The sequence below is a fragment of the Mytilus californianus genome, unplaced genomic scaffold (assembly GCF_021869535.1).
Source record: "Mytilus californianus isolate M0D057914Y unplaced genomic scaffold, xbMytCali1.0.p SCAF_5, whole genome shotgun sequence".
Lineage (NCBI taxonomy): Eukaryota > Metazoa > Mollusca > Bivalvia > Mytilida > Mytilidae > Mytilus > Mytilus californianus.
Window position 1 is genome coordinate 110590180 of NW_026262701.1, and position 17266 is coordinate 110607445.

Here is a 17266-nt window from a genome sequence, read left to right on the forward strand (position 1 = left end):
CAGATTATATACAGTTTGTGCCGGAAATCATGAAGCTGATTCATTGATTTTCTTGTTCGATAGTATGTATTAATTGTATGCTGTATACCTGTCTTTAAAAGTATTAATAGTTTCCACACTTTTTGTACAAGATGGTAAAAATTCCATAATATGGTGTCTGCATAATGGAAAGTTTTCTTCATAAAATTTGAATGCCGGATCGTGAACAAATAAATTTCCAAAGAAATATTTTTTAAAATTAGCAGATAGCGATTTGAATGATCTTGTTTTTAAATATTAGTTATTTGTAGCATATTCCTTTTAACTTTTTATATGTAAATAAGGGGACGTCAGCAAAAGCATACATGTCTAGTTCCGGATTTACTGTACCGATCCATCTTCGTTTTAAATTTCTTATTTACATAAAAATGGCTGACACCGGGCAGGAACCCGAGTTGTTATTTTTTGACACCTTTTCTCACGAAAGCGCTGAGGTATATGATTAAAACTGAATGCAGTATTTGCAATCTCAAACACACACAGTGACATAGCTGTCTTTTGTGTATAAATCTATTAAATGCAACAAAGAATAGTTGTATTTAACGTGTGTTATTAATTTTTTTTAATTTTTTTTAAATGTAACTGGATCAAATTATTGAATTTTATCCTATTTGGTCGGATTGCTGGATTGGTGTCCAAGCATCATCCCATTTAAGCATTTTAGAATAATTTTACAAAGCCCAGCTTATATGCATATTACTTTGCGTGTTCAACAGTCCCTTTTGTGATTAAATGTTGTCGACCAATAATTTTCTCTTACTGTATGGTACGTCTTGGAATTTTTTTTTGTATTTGCAGATCATAGAGCTACAGATTTTTCCTATGTTTAAACATAAGGAATTGTGACTTTGGTTCAGGTTACACAAATTTACACCAATTTGAATGTTTACCACCCTTGTGAAGCTTGTCAGTGTATATATATTGTTCCATAAGACTTTTTTTTAATGAAATTACGTACCTACATTGTTATGCAATAAGTATTTCACCTAACATTTTTTCTATCTATTTCATATACATGATATTATAACACATTAAAACAAAAATATTTTGAAGGCATTTATGGTTTAGAATTTTTACAAACCATGTGTTGAAAAATCCAGAATTGTCAGGAGTATATTTGTTTATTTTGTCTACAGTTGTTTTTGCTTTCTACTGATGTGATCATGTATGACGATTTTTTACAATGATAATGTCATATGCTTGAAATATATAGCAAATCTCCAGACAAAAATTTATACTTTGTGTTTATATTTCCAGAAAATGAGAAAGCTTCACAATAAATATATAACCAAATAAGCAAATCAACATGTGAAAATTCGGCTTCTATTGGTATCAAGTTGATTAGAATCCAACCAGAAATGAAGCAACAATATGTTTTGAAAGAAACATAGTTTTACATGAAATATAAATATATAGCATATTTTACATTTTAATAAACACGGGATTTAGCCATTTCATAAAAGTTTTGCTGCTACACAATTTGTGTTGTGTACGTGTGACTTTTTTATGGGAGCAACTCATTACCAAATCAAATTATATATTTTCATCCATAGTCAGTGCTTACACATATTGGCCTGCTAATACTACACTTTGCTACACAAGACTTTTTATGTACTTTCATTAATTCTGTTCACAGGAGCTAAATTTAGACTTGGTACAGTTTCCACGGCCAGTTATTATTCAGGAAATCAGAGTTATACCACTGCAAACTAAAGTAGAAGCAGATGTACCAGGAGGGGTTAGGCTAGGGTAAGCTACATCAAGTAAAAGATAAAGGAACAATGATCATGATGATTAGATACATATATACTCTCAAATTATAAGTAAAAGAAATACTTCAAATCTTCTATTCTATTCTATTCTACCATATAGTGACCGCCTTCAACAAATTGAAGATTATGTCACAGGAGGAAACTTACAACAAGACATAGATTGATATATACATGTATACAATCTTTAAAAAATACGAAAAAAAATTAAAAAAAAATGCTTTGTATAATTAAGTATGATGTAATAGTTGAGTTAATATTGATGCTTTGAAATTGAAGATTTGAAAGAGTCTACTGAAGTGCAATTTACAATGTTGTCCGGTAGTTTGTTCCAGTCGGTAATAGTTCTTGGAAAATCAGATTCTTTTCTGTACTGTGTTTTGCAGGATGGAATTTGGAAGCTGTTCGAATTTGAATGTCTTGTTTGTCTTTTTTGTGGGATTAGTTTATTATTTTTATACGACCGCAAAAATTGAAAATTTTTTGGTCGTATATTGGTATGACGTTGGCGGCGTCGTCGTCGTCGTCGTCTGGCGTCGTCCGGCGTCGTCCGAAGACACATTGGTTTTCGCACTCTAACTTTAGTTTAAGTGAATGGATCTCCATGAAATTTTACCATAAGGTTCAATACCACGAAAGGAAGGTGGGGATTGATTTTGGGGGTTATGGTACCAACAGTTAAGGAATTAGGGGCCAAAAAGGGGCCAAAAATAAGCATTTTTGTAACTTCCAGACAATAACTTGTGTGTAAGTGTATGGATCTCTCTGACATTGTACCACAAGGTTCCATATCACAAAGGGAAGGCTGTAATTGATTTTGGGGGTAATTGCCTCAAAATTTTAGGAATTAGGGGCCAAAAAAGGGGCAAAAAACAAGCATTTTTCTAGTTTCATGACAATAACTTGTGTGTAAGTGTTTGGATATTTCTGAAATTGTACTACAAGGTTCCATATCACAAAGGGAAAGCTGGAATTGAGTTTGGGGGTAATTGCCCGAAACGTTTAGGAATTGGGGGCCAAAAAGGGGCCAAAAATAAGCATTTTTCTAGTTTCCAGACAATAACTTGTGTTCAAGTGTATGGATCTCTCTGAAATTGTACTGCAAGGTACCATACCACAAAGGGAAGGCTGGGATTGAGTTTGGGGGTGATAAATCATAAGGGGGTTCAAAAAATTTGGGGGGGGGATTTTTTTTTTTCTTTTTTTTTCTTTTTTTCCTTTTTTTTTTCTTTTAAAATTTTCCATTTTAAGTTGGTTATTTCTGATTAATATTTAAAAGCAAATAATAATAATATGGTAGGAGATACACACCAAACAGGATGTGTAAATTATTATATAATAAGTATTGTGCAATAGCAAGAAATTTTCAATTGCACAGTATTGCACAATTGCAAGAAATCTTCAATTGCACAGTATTGCACAATAGCAAGAAATCTTCAATTGCACAGTATTGCGCAATAGCAAGAAATATCCAATAGCACAATATTGCGCAATAGCAAGAAATTGTCAATTGTACAGTATTGCACAATAGCAAGAAATATTCAATTGCACAGTATTGTGCAAAAGAAGATACTTCGTATAAATTGCTTATTTCTTGATCAATTTCAATGGGGTTTTATTCTTGAATTCTTGGGGTTCTTTAATATGCTGAATCTAACGGTGTATTAAGTTTTTGGATTTTGGGCCCCGTTTTTAAATTGGTCCACATTGAGGTCCAAAGGGTCCAAAATTTAACTTTGTTTGATTTCATCAAAAATTGAATTATTGGGGTTCTTTGATATGCCGAATCTAACCGTGTATTTAGATTCTTAATTTTTGGTTCCGTTTTCAAATTGGTCTACATTAAGGTCAAAAGGGTTCAAAATTAAACTTAGTTTGATTTTAACAAAAATTGAATTTTTAGGGTACTTTGATATGCTGAATCTAAACATGTATTTAGATTTTTGATTATGGGCCCAGTTTTCAAGTTGGTCCAAATCGGGGTCCAAAATTAAACTTTGTTTGATTTTCAACAAAAATTGAATATATGGGGTTCTTTGATATGCTGAATCTAACCATGTATTTAGATTTTTGATTTTTGGGCCCCGTTATCAAGTTGGTCCAAATTGGGGTCCAAAATTAAACTTTGTTTGATTTCAACAAAAATTTAATATATGGGGTTCTTTGATATGCTGAATCTAACCATGTATTTAGATTTTTTATTTGTGGACCCCCTATCAAATTGGTTCATATTGAGGTCAAAAGGGTCCAAAATTAAACTTCGTTTGATTTCATAAAAAATTGAATTATTGGGGTTCTTTGATATGCCAAATCTAACCGTGTATTTAGATTTTTAATTTTGGGTCCTGTTTTTAAATTGGTCTACATTAAGGTCCAAAGGGTCCAAAATTAAACTTAGTTTGATTTTAACAAAAATTGAATTCTTGGGGTTCTTTGATATGCTGAATCTAAACATGTGTTTAGATTTTTGATTATGGGCCCAGTTTTCAAGTTGGTCCAAGTTGGGGTCCAAAATTAAACTTTGTTTGATTTCAACAAAAATTGAATATATGGGGTTCTTTGATATGCTGAATCTAAACATGTATTTAGATTTTAGAATTTTGGCCCAGTTTTCAAGTTGGTCCAAATTGGGGTCCAAAATTAAACTTTGTTTGATTTCGACAAAAATTGAATATATGGGGTTCTTTGATATGCTGAATCTTACCATGTATTTAGATTTTTTATTTGTGGGCCCGCTATCAAATTGGTTCATATTGAGGTCAAAAGGGTCCAAAATTAAACTTTGTTTGATTTCATCAAAAATTGAATTATTGGGGTTCTTTGATATGCCAAATCTAACCGTGTATTTAGATTTTTAATTTTGGGTCCCGTTTTTTAAATTGGTCTACATTAAGGTCCAAAGGGTCCAAAATTAAACTTAGTTTGATTTTAAAAAAAAATGAATTTTTGGGGTTCTTTGATATGCTGAATCTAAACATGTGTTTAGATTTTTGATTATGGGACCAGTTTTCAAGTTGGTCCAAGTTGGGGTCCAAAATTAAACTTTGTTTGATTTCAACAAAAATTGAATATATGGGGTTCTTTGATATGCTGAATCTAAACATGTATTTAGATTTTAGATTTTTGGCCCAGTTTTCAAGTTGGTCCAAATTGGGGTCCAAAATTTAACTTTGTTTGATTTCAACAAAAATTGAATATATGGGGTTCTTTGATATGCTGAATCTTACCATGTATTTAGGTTTTTTATTTTGTGGGCCCGCTATCAAATTGGTTCATATTGAGGTCAAAAGGGTCCAAAATTAAACTTTGTTTGATTTCATCAAAAATTGAATTATTGGGGTTCTTTGATATGCCAAATCTAACCGTGTATTTAGATTTTTAATTTTGGGTCCTGTTTTTTAAATTGGTCTACATTAAGGTCAAAAGGGTCCAAAATTAAACTTAGTTTGATTTTAACAAAAATTGAATTCTTGGGGTACTTTGATATGCTGAATCTAAACATGTGTTTAGATTTTTGATTATGGGACCAGTTTTCAAGTTTGTCCAAGTTGGGGTCCAAAATTAAACTTTGTTTGATTTCAACAAAAATTGAATATATGGGGTTCTTTGATATGCTGAATCTAACCATGTATTTTGATTTTTGACATTGGACCATAATAGGTAAATTAAAAAAATTGAAGTTCTTAGACCACATTCTTTCTGTGTCAGAAACCTATGCTGTGTCAAATATTTAATCACAATCCAAATTCAGAGCTGTATCAAGCTTGAATGTTGTGTCCATACTTGCCCCAACTGTTCAGGGTTCGACCTCTGCGGTCGTATCAAGCTGCGCCCAGCGAAGCATTTTATTAGGTATTGCAACCTTTTCGTGTTCAATTTTATAAAGCATTACCAATCTTGAGTCTTTTCTTCTGTCAGAGAGGCTGCGCCATTCAAGATGTTGTAACATGTTACCAACGCTTGAGGTGTTTCTGTATTTGTTGGTAACAAGGCGCGCAGCCCTCCTTTGAACTTTTTCAATGCTATCTATGTCTTGTTGTAAGTATGGATCCCAAACAGAGCAGTGATCTTCTTACTAGGGACTTATATACTTGCTCTTGAATACAACAAGATTTTATATTATAACAGGTACCACAATGTTCAGTGTTTGTTGACCATGTACCAAAAACAGCTTTACATCTCGCATATCATGGTCTTTATACACTCAAATAAAAACAGTGAAAATACACTACAGTACAATAAAGTGTGTAAAGTGGGAATAAAAGCACAAAACATTCATAATCAGCACAATCTAGATTTACAATGTTTGTCGCAAGAAATTGCAAATAAGTGAAAGGTTATCATTATGTTGAAATGTAGTTCATTAACATTGATCATTAGCCTGTCAAATTTAAATGTTGAGACTTCAAATCCTGCTGAGGAGTAGCTATGTTCTACTCTAATCATATTAAACACATGATCAACAAGGATTGCCAATTTTTCTGCAGATGTTGGATGGTTCGATCTTCTCTCCAGGAACTTCAGCTTTCTCCGCCAATAAAAACCTGTCAAAATGATATAGCCAATGTTGCTGAAAAAAGTTAAATTACAAATATACTGAACTCCGAGGAAAATTCAAAACAGAGAGTCCCTAATCAAATGGCAAAATCAAAAGCACAAACACATCAAACGAATGGACAACAACTGTCATATTCCTGACTTGGTACAGGCATTTTCTTATGTAGAAAATGGTGGATTGAACCTGGTTTTATAACGCTAAACCTCTCACTTGTATGACAGTCACATCAAATTCCATTATATTGACAACGATGTGTGAATAAGACAAACAAACAAATGCCACTGTTTAAAGTGGCATTAAACACTAACTAACAATTGTGACATGACATAATCAGGTCCAGTACATCTATATGTGTATATAGATCTAGGAAAAGCTTCAATTTTGAAATTCATTGAAATGCTGGAAAGCTCCTAAACATGCTAAAGTAATTCTTCTCCATTTTTTATTAATTTTTCTTTGTTTATTTCAGGGCTACTAATCCATCTGTGTTCAAATTAGAACTGTTTGTCAACAACCTGAGTAAACCTAATGCAGCTACATTTGAGAGTCTTGGAGTGTAAGTTAGCTAATATTTTAACTATTTTTAAGACGAAATAAAAATGTTACTTTGCATGACCATATTCATAGCATGATTGCAGTTACACTTTCATGACTTTGCTGGTATTACTTAAAAACTTTTTTGATATTTCTAAATATTGTCTTAAATTGAAAAAAATCATATTGGGAGAATTTTAAGGGTAAATTCAATGCATGCATTACCATTTTATTTTCAGACGAGAAAATTTAAAATGACAAAAACACCCTTTTTCACTAGCATTTTAATACATCACCATTTTCAAGTAATATTTTACTTTGTGAATTCCCAGTGACACATTGTGTGTGAAAATTTGGTTTACATGCAACAGGGAATATAGAGTTGTGGTAACACTGAACCAATTTATTGCAGATCAGATATTTGCCATATGTGCCAATGGTATTCTGGGATGAATTGATTTAAAGTGAGATAGAATATGAAAAACAATGTGAAACAAATTCGTGGCAAAACTGTAAGAGATTTGCCCTAGAGGGAGAACTCACATTTAGAGATTTTGAAAATGTATCTAGAAACATAATACTGGATTTGTAGATATATATTTTATATTTATGGGTTTTAAATTAAACAGAACAGAATAAAAGCTAGATTTTTGTCTTGCCTTGACAAAGTCAAAAAGCGAGACATAGGTATGCAGTTTCCGGCTGCATCAACAATGTATTAGTTTGTGATTCAGTCTAGTTTATGGTGAACCACTGGTGGTAAGTCAATGATATTTGGTGTGCAGTTGTATTAGCATTGGCACATCTCATTTCCATGGAGATTATTTGACCCTGCCCCCTCAGTCATGGTCTATTGACTTTGAAACTTTTGCTTGGTTTACATGTATTAGTTTGTGATTAGGTCAGTTTATGGGGAACCACTAGTTTAAGGTCAATGATATTTGGTATGCAATTGTATAAGCATTGGCATATCTCATTTCCATGGAGATTATTGACTTTGAAACTTTTGCTTAGTTTACATGTATTAGTTTGTGATTAGGTCAGTTTATGGGGAACCACTAGTTTAAGGTCAATGATATTTGGTATGCAATTGTATAAGCATTGGCATATCTCATTTCCATGGAGATTATTTGGCTCCGCCCCCTCAGTCATGGTCTATTGACTTTGAAATTTTTGCTGAGTTTACATGTATTAGTTTGTGATTAGGTCAGTTCAAGGGGAACCATTAGTGGTAGGCCAATGTTAATTGGTATGCAGTTTTATAAGCATATCTCATTTCCATGGAGAATATTTGGCCCCGCCCCCTCAGTCTTGGTCTATTGACTTTGAAACTTTTGCTTAGTTTACATATATTAGCTTGTGATTAGATCAGTTTAAGATGAACCGCTAATGTTAAATCAATGATATTTGGTGTGCAAATTTATTGCCATTTGCAAGTCTCGTTTCCATGGAGATTATATAGCCACACCCCCTCATCATGGTTCATTGACTTTGAAACTTGTCATAGTTTACAAGTTAATGTTTGTGTTTAGGTTTGTTTAAAGGGAACGACTTATGATAAGTCAATGGTATTTGGTATGCAGTTGAATTAGCATTGGCACATCTCATTTCCATGGAGATTGTTTAGCCATACATGTACCTTTAGTCATGGTTCATTGACTTTGAATATTTGCATAACCTACATGTTAAAGTATTGCTATTTTAATTTCAACATTTGCATTATCAAAATTACAAAAAGGCGAGACATATCTCTGTGATAACAGTTTATTGTTTCTATTTTCATAATAAGACTGGAATACAAAGAAAATGTAAATATCCAACTAAAGACTGACAGTGAGGTAAGTACCATACACTTTATGTATATTTGTTGAGACTTAGATATTGCTTAGGGTTGTATGATATACACTACATCTTTTTTATGCCAGGACATTTCTATAAAAATTTCTCATTGGAAAAGCATGAACTTGTAAACGAGAGTGGCCATTTTTGCATTAGTTATGTTAAAGATTAGTTTTATTTTTAGCTGGAAAGACAAATTTGAAATACAATACATAAGAAAACTTAATTTCAAATTTATCCTTTGAAGTTGAAAGTTAAAATGATTCCTAAGATGATAAAATACTGTCAGATGCTATTTTGATGTGCCATACATGTATACAAATCTCTAAAATTACAAAGTATGATTTTGAATCATGCTCTACTGAATTTGAAGTAATTGTATTGTTGAATTTAAAGTTTTCTAATTAGTTAAGTTTAGGAAGTACTTGAACAGAGATTTCCACTCTAATTTATATGCAGCAAAATGAGCGATGGTCAAATTACTGTTTTATTTGCTTTGACTGCAAAACTAGACAGTCATAATTTCTGTGTTAGTAGTTTTAGGTTATGGACAAAAGTTAATTTTATTTTGTAATAATTATTGATAAACAAGTTGAGTTTGAATACAGCACTTAAAGTAAATGTTTATATTCTGAAGTAGTTCTTACATCTACAACATTTGGGCTCTGATGGAAAGTTGTCTCATTGGAAATCATACCACAGCTCCTTATTTTTAAAAAGTGTATATAATAGTAAATAATGTTAAAATGTTAATAATTGTGTATTGTAGGTACCAACTGATGGGCTGATTTTAAAGGGATGGTACAATACTATTACTGTAGCTATCTATGGAGAACTGACCATTGTAAAACAGGATCATCATTCATCCCCACCCCCTCCACCACCACCACAACCCAGGGCTAAACCTCAGAGTAAGTATGGAAAACTGACTATTGTAAAACAGGATCACCATGCATCCCCAGCCCCTCCACCGCCACCACAGCCCAGTGCTAAACCTCAGAGTAAGTATGGAAAACTGACTATTGTAAAACAGGATCACCATGCATCCCCAGCCCCTCCACCACCACCACAGCCCAGGGCTAAACTTCAAGGTAAGTTTGGAGTACTGATAATTGTAAAGCATGCTGACCATGCATCCCCACCCCTTCCACCACCACCAAAGCTCAGGTCTAATCCTCATAGTAAATTAAGAATGCAGGTTTGTTAGTTATTATCAATCAAATAAACACTTTAATGGTATCATTATCCAAAATATTAATGTTTATAACCTCCCTTTCATGAGTCAAAATTTCATGACAATCCATCAATGAAATATTGTCTCGATATACACAATATATAACCTTAGATAACCTCCCTTTAACAAGACAAAATTTCATACTATCTATGAAATAATGTCAATATGGACAAAATTTCATATCATGGAAATTTGTCCTTTTCTGGACATTATTTCATAGATGGGGACAAAATTTCACAATACAAAGTCATGAAATATTGTCTTGGGGGACAATATTTTGCTTTACATTTTTGCTTCCAACAAATTTGTACTCAAACTCCATTATAAAGCTGGAAATGTTTGTCTGTGAAAGTTACACATAGTTTTCTATCTATTTCTCACTCTTGCTTTGCATTGCAGCAAGTCAGTATTTGTAACAGTATACTTTCCAACAAGAGAAATAACTTGTATTCAATATTAATTTTAAAATCAGATTCAGTCTTTCCGAAGTGAGTTTCAAGAAAGTCCTATAAGATCAGCCTACAGCATCAGTCTCATTTCTTTATATAAATATTCTCTATTCTAAATTTCTTTATATCAAAAATGGGATATAGCTGTAAATTCAAAACAATATTTGAAAAAGCAAAGTGAAGGAAAAGAAGTCTACTTGATTGGCCATGTCACCCAATAGCATGAGCCTGGTAAAATGAATGAAACAAATATGAGACAATAGCTTTTTACAATTGTTTGTGCAGGAAAAGACAAAAAGCATTTTTTTTTTCTAAATTATTAAAAAGATTTATCATGGTCATCTCTTAGACACCAAATTACATTCTCACTGAGACCTACTGTATTTGATTTCTTCTTCTTATGTTAATAGCTGTTGAACCGAGAAGTGCAGTGTCAGGAGAAATACCACTACAAGAATGGGAGACAACTCGTCCAGGTGCCAAACCTCCTCCAGCACAACATCCACTGGACTATATACAAGAACAAGTCAACTTACAGAAAAAACAACAGGCCATGGTACAGTTGTCACATCCTCCCCCTCAAACTGGTTCAGCTTCACAGAGACAGATGATATCACCTGCAGGGCAGACTGCCGGAGAAGGATACAGAGGTCCAGAGGATCGTCATCCACCACAGCATAGAGATATATTACAGGAATTTATACAAAGTCCAAAGTTAATGGGTCATAGCGAAGGCAGTGGTTCTCAAAGAGACTTCAAAGATGATAGACGTGACAGAGACTTTGATAGATATGATGATAGGTCTAGGGATTCTTATGATTATAGAAAGAAAGAGGAATATGAACGATCCCGTGAGAACTCACATGATCGTGATGTAAGAGATAGCAGCAGAGAAAGGGAAAAAGAGAGAAGAAAAAAGGAAGCTTGGGAAAGATTTAGGAAGAGAGAAAATGAAAAATCCAGGGATTATAGTGAGAGAGATTGGAATAGAAGTCCTGCAAGAAAATCATTGTCAAGGTCACATTCTAGGTCAAGATCTAGATCATATTCAAGATCCCCTGCTAGATCAAGGACTCCTAGACGATCTGTGTCACCACGACGTACAAGATCACCTAGAAGGACACCATCAAGGTCACCTCGAAGATCACCAAGGAGGCAGAGGTCACTTACACCAAACATGACACCTGTAAGGTCACCAGAGCCAGCTCATCCAAGGTCACCTTCACCATCACCCCAGAGGTCAAGGTCAGAATCATTTGAGGAACCACCGGTTCAGGTACCAACAGTTATCCATCAGCTAAGAGATGCACCAGTACCTATTGGTATCATACAGCCTCCACCTATGAGAGAATTTCCCATAATGCCACCAGAAGAGGAACATAATGCAGGTCTGTATTATATTAGATAGGCTTGTTATGCCAGACAAAAAGATATCAAATTATGTACCTATATAAAGTGACATTGGCTGTCAAATTCATGTTCACCAACTTGTCTCAAATTCTCATATTTGATTTATTATAACATACTAAGATGTATATCCAAATAACAAAAAGTCCATGCATATATCTGTGATGGTGTTGAGAATTCATCTAAAAAATACAATGGTTGTATCCTGACTTTGTTTAGTGACCCTGTTGACCTCTTGCATTAAAGACCATTTTCTAAAAAAAATAAAGTGGTATAACAAAGGATTTTCAGTCATTTCAGACGGCTCAATTTCTTTTGGCAGAACATGCAATTCCATCTTTGTTTAACAGTCTCATGGATTTCAATTAAACTGCACATAAAGATACTACACTTTATGAAGGAAAATTCATATTTAAAATGCCTACTAAGGGATATAATATGTCTATTATTTATCTGATTCATCATGATTCAATGAGCTTGTTCGAGTAACTGCTCTAAGCTTCATTGAAAATTTTCCTAAGGTAGAACTCCTTATTAAGATTTCCATGAGGGCAAAATTATTGCATCTGACATTTTGAACAGGAAGTAATTCATTGTTTCAATTTAATGCAAAATTGAAGTAGGAGCTTTTATGACATCACAAACATTACTCATTGATTCATCTGAAGTTTTATACTTTCTTCAGCAATGAAGGTGCAGTTTTGCAGAATAAGCCATTTAGGATCCTGGCTTCTTGTTTTCAAATCTGACTACAGGTATTCAGGAATATAAAGTCAATCTTAAAATTTTCAAATATGTGTCAATGACATTTTTATACGACCGCAAAAAAATTTTTGTGGTCGTATATTGGTATGACGTTGGCGTCGTTGGCGTCGTCGTCGTCGTCCGGCGTCGTCGTCCGAATACACATTAGTTTTCGCACTCTAACTTTAGTTTAAGTGAATGGATCTCAATGAAATTTTACCATAAGGTTCAATACCACAAAAGGAAGGTGGGGATTGATTTTGGGGGTTATGGTACTAACAGTTAAGGAATTAGGGGCCAAAAAGGGGCCAAAAATAAGCATTTTTGTGACTTCCAGACATAACTTGTGTGTAAGTATATGGATCTCTCTGACATTGTACCACAAGGTTCCATATCACAAAGGGAATGCTGGGATTGATTTTGGGGGTAATTGCCTCCAAATTTTAGGAATTAGGGGCCAAAAAGGGGCAAAAAACAAGTATTTTTCTAGTTTCATGACAATAACTTGTGTGTTAGTGTATGGATCTCTCTGACATTGTATCACAAGATTCCATATCACAAAGGGAATACTGGGATTGATTTTTGGGGGTAATTTCCTCCAAATTTGGGGAATTAGGGGCCAAAAAGGGGCAAAAAACAAGCATTTTTCTAGTTTCAGGACAATAACTTGTGTGTTAGTGTATGGATCTTTATGAAATTGTACTGCAAGGTTCCATATCACAAAGGGAAAGCTGGGTTGGAGTTTGGGGGTAATTGCCCTAAACGTTTAGGAATTAGGGGCCAAAAAGGGACAAAAAAACAAGCATTTTTCTAGTTTCCAGACAATAACTTGTGTTCAAGTGAATGGATCTCTCTAAAATTGTACTGCAAGGTACCATACCACAAAGGGAAAGCTGGGATTGAGTGTGGGGGCGATGAATCATAAGGGGGTTCAAAAATTTGGGGGGGGGATTTTTTTTTTCTTTTTTTTCTTTAAAATTTTCCATTTTAAATTGGTTATTTCTGATTTATATATAAAAGCAAATAATAATGATATGGTTTGAATCGCATACATGTGAACCTCCCGACAGGAGTACAATAATCCTGTTTTCAGGAGTCTCCTCCCGACCTCCGGTTGAAGAGGAAAATTATAATCCCGTGTATGAAATTTTTCATGAATGAAAAATTTCTGCCCAACATATCATCTCAGGCATCTGGTGTAACTCACATTACCTGAAGTTATATTTTACCTGTAAATCAATTAACATGCATAATTATATGGCTTCACTTGTCAGCTTGGGTGTCAAACATACTGGTAATCAACGATTTTTTACCTCAGGCTAACTGCCGTTGTGTAACAAAAACTGTGTATTTATTGGGTTACTTCCCTTGATTTATCCTGTTTTAAGTTACTTTCCTTTTAATAATGAAAATTTTTAAAAGAATATAAATAAAATATAAATTGAACAAATAATCATAAAAGGATGGTAAATAAATGATTTTAAATGTCTTAGGACAAATAAAAAAATAATAATTTGAAAATTATTTGAGGATTCTATACTTCCTTTCAAGGCTTAAATTGAAATTTATATAATAACTATGACCCTTGTTTCACAGGTAGAATGATTTTCTGAGTATGCAAACAAAAGCTATTTGCAGATAGTTAAACAAATGTTCTGGTTGCAATAAATGTTTTATAGAATATGAAGTAAAAAATTTAAAGAACATACTGAAAAAAAAAAAATGTTAGATTGAACATGTAAAATATAAAGATGGAGAAACTTTATAAGTACAAGGGTACTATAAACATAATAAATTGGATGGAAAGTTGAAGAAAACACACTTTAAAAGACCATTTTTACAGCACACGGTTACATTTACGACAAAATTTATGTCGATTAAAAACCTCCTGATCTGAGTCCTAATCTCCTGACCAAAATTTCACAGTCCATCACATATATGAATAGGTAAATTAAAAAATTATAAGTTCTTAGACCACTTTCATTCTGTGTCAGAAACCTATGCTGTGTCAAATATTTAATTACAATCCAAATTCAGTGCTGTATCAAGCTTGAATGTTGTGTCCATACTTGCCCCAACTGTTCAGGGTTTGACCTCTGCGGTCGTATCAAGCTGCGCCCCAGCGGAGCATTTTATTTTTTAAAGTATTGGTAGTGGAATATGCACCATTTCATGATATTAACTAAGAACCTAGTAAATAGCACTGCTCATTCACACTGTCCTGGTAAATGATGTCAGAACCAATCAGAGTGTTTGAACAGGGACCTTCCCATCTTGTAACACCAATAATAAATTGTTCGAAAGTCAAATATTAAGAGTGTCTTGCTAAAGTTTAATGATTTATGATGTATGGTTGCCTGAATGTCAAAATTTTTAACAGTGATTTTTTTAATTTAGTTCATATGTCTTTAATTACTTTCATTAAAATTTGAGCAGTAATTTAGGAATAAATATTACCATTTAAGGAGTAATTTAGGAATAATTATCACCATTTTAGGAGTAATTTAGGAATAAATATCGCCAATTTAGGAGTAATTTGGGAATAAATATCACCATTTTAGGAGTAATTTAGGAATAAATATCACCATTTTAGGAGTAATTAAGGAATAAATATTACCATTTTAGGAGACATTATGGATGATGGGGAACAGGAATATTTAGAACCACTGACCCCTGACCAGGGAGGAATGTTTGAGACTTCTGATGGAGAATTACAGGTAATTAGTATACTCATCAGATGGTGAATTTCAGGTAATTAGTATACTCATCAGATGGTGAATTATAGGTAATTAGTTAACTCATCAGATGGTGAATTACAGGTAATCCATACACTCATCAGGTTGTGAATTACGGGTAATTAAAATACTCTTCAGATGGTGAATTACAGGTAATTTGTATGTTCATCTGATGGTGAATGACAAGTAATACAAACTCATCAGATTGTTAATTACAGGTAATTAGTATACTCATCAGATGGTGAATTACAGGTAATTAGTTTACTCATTAGATGGCAAATTACATGATATTAGTATACTCATGAGATTGTGAATTACAGGTTATTAGTATACTCATCAGATGGTGAATTACAGGGTAATACATATGCTCATCAGATGGTGAATTATAGTTAATTAATACACTTATCTGATGGAGAATTGCAGTTAAATAATAAAGTCATCAGATGATGTATTACAAGTAATTAGTATACTCATCAGCTGGTGAAGTACAGGTATTTCATATACTCTTCATATGGAGAATTTCAGGTAATTTTAACACTCATCAGATCTTGAAATACAGGTATTTCAAATACACATCAAATAGTGAATTACAGGTATTACATATACTCTTCAGATGGTGAATTAAAGGTAATTCCTGTAATCTTCAATTGGTAAGTTACAGATAATTCAAACTCATCAGATCGTGAATTACAAGTAACTCATATACTCTTCATTTGGTAAGTTACAGAAAATTCAATGTTGAGTAAAGCATATGTCTTTAAGCCCTGAACAGACCTACAGGACCAATGTAATTAATTACCTACAAACAATGAACAGAAATATAAAATTTCAATTATATATACTACTCACATGATTTCTTTGTCTCTTTAAATTCAAACATTTGTCTTTTATCACATAAAATAGACTAAAGTTTACACAAAGTTTAAGTTTGTTTAGAAGTGTATTTTTCTTTCAGGATGATAATTATGAAAATATTTCGTCAGATGAAGACATGATGGAACCATCAGAACTTGCTGTAAGTGACCATTTGTTTCTATAGTAACATTCTGCAACACTAACACAGGTCTATTTACTTTCACATCAAGTCAATCCCATTAAATTTTGAATAGATTTTATGTAAAATTACCAATTCAAATGGTTAAACCTATAAAGGATGAAAGTTTGTTTTGATGACAGTGTTAAGAAGGTGTATTTAATGAGAAAAGAAGTAAAACATGCCTATTGTACTGTGTCTAATTAAATTCATTATGCAGTATAGTCATATGATAAATAGTGAGGTTTCATCCTTCATTGATGTAATTTCAAATGTCTAATTAATTTCTGAGACAGCAAGCTTTGTTCTCAAGGAGTTTCATTGAAGTAATGTTTACATAACCTTTATTCTGTCACTGGCTGTCCTATATAAAAAAAAATCAGTTTTAAATTTTATGTTTTTGTACAACAAAATATAAACTAAACAAGAATGGTACTTTCAAAAAATGATAAATCTATTAATAGAGTAGGGAATTGCCCAAAAATGAAAGTGAAAGTAGAATTTGTTTACACTATTAGATATGAAAAAGTTTACATTAGATATAGTATTGTCAATGTTATTACAGGGTATAGATATGTATGAGATTACAGATGAATTAACAGATGATTCTTGGACATATGATATTGGGAATTATAATCCGTTTAGAGCTGAAGTGACTCCTCTTACTGTAAGTCTATGAATATCTTCCTGGATGCTTTGGTGAATTAAATCAGTTTATTTTTCTATACATTTTTTTCATAGGAAAAAAGGTATTTAGATAGAGGAAATGTGTATCATTTTGACAAGGAAAATGAAAATGTGTGACATGTTTTTTTGGTTTTATTAAATCATATGGTTTAGTCTTGTACCATATAGTTCATACCCCACTGTAAGAGTACATGTTATACTTTATATCTAACAGTGGGAGGAGCTATATCACCTTGTT

General features: G+C 32.9%; 1 protein-coding gene across 2 annotated transcripts in view; it reads left to right on the plus strand.

Moving 5' to 3' along the window:
- Positions 1-407: 407 nt before the first annotated feature.
- LOC127700606 (protein virilizer homolog) overlaps positions 408-17266 on the plus strand; it is a 58748-nt gene continuing 41889 nt past the window's right edge. For both annotated transcript variants that reach the window (XM_052204155.1, XM_052204156.1), the window contains exons 1-9: positions 408-473; positions 1676-1788; positions 6836-6922; positions 8690-8738; positions 9509-9650; positions 10833-11810; positions 15199-15290; positions 16264-16323; positions 16907-17008. In XM_052204155.1, the coding sequence (XP_052060115.1) occupies positions 408-473; positions 1676-1788; positions 6836-6922; positions 8690-8738; positions 9509-9650; positions 10833-11810; positions 15199-15290; positions 16264-16323; positions 16907-17008 (1689 nt within the window). The remainder of the gene's footprint in view (positions 474-1675; positions 1789-6835; positions 6923-8689; positions 8739-9508; positions 9651-10832; positions 11811-15198; positions 15291-16263; positions 16324-16906; positions 17009-17266) is intronic.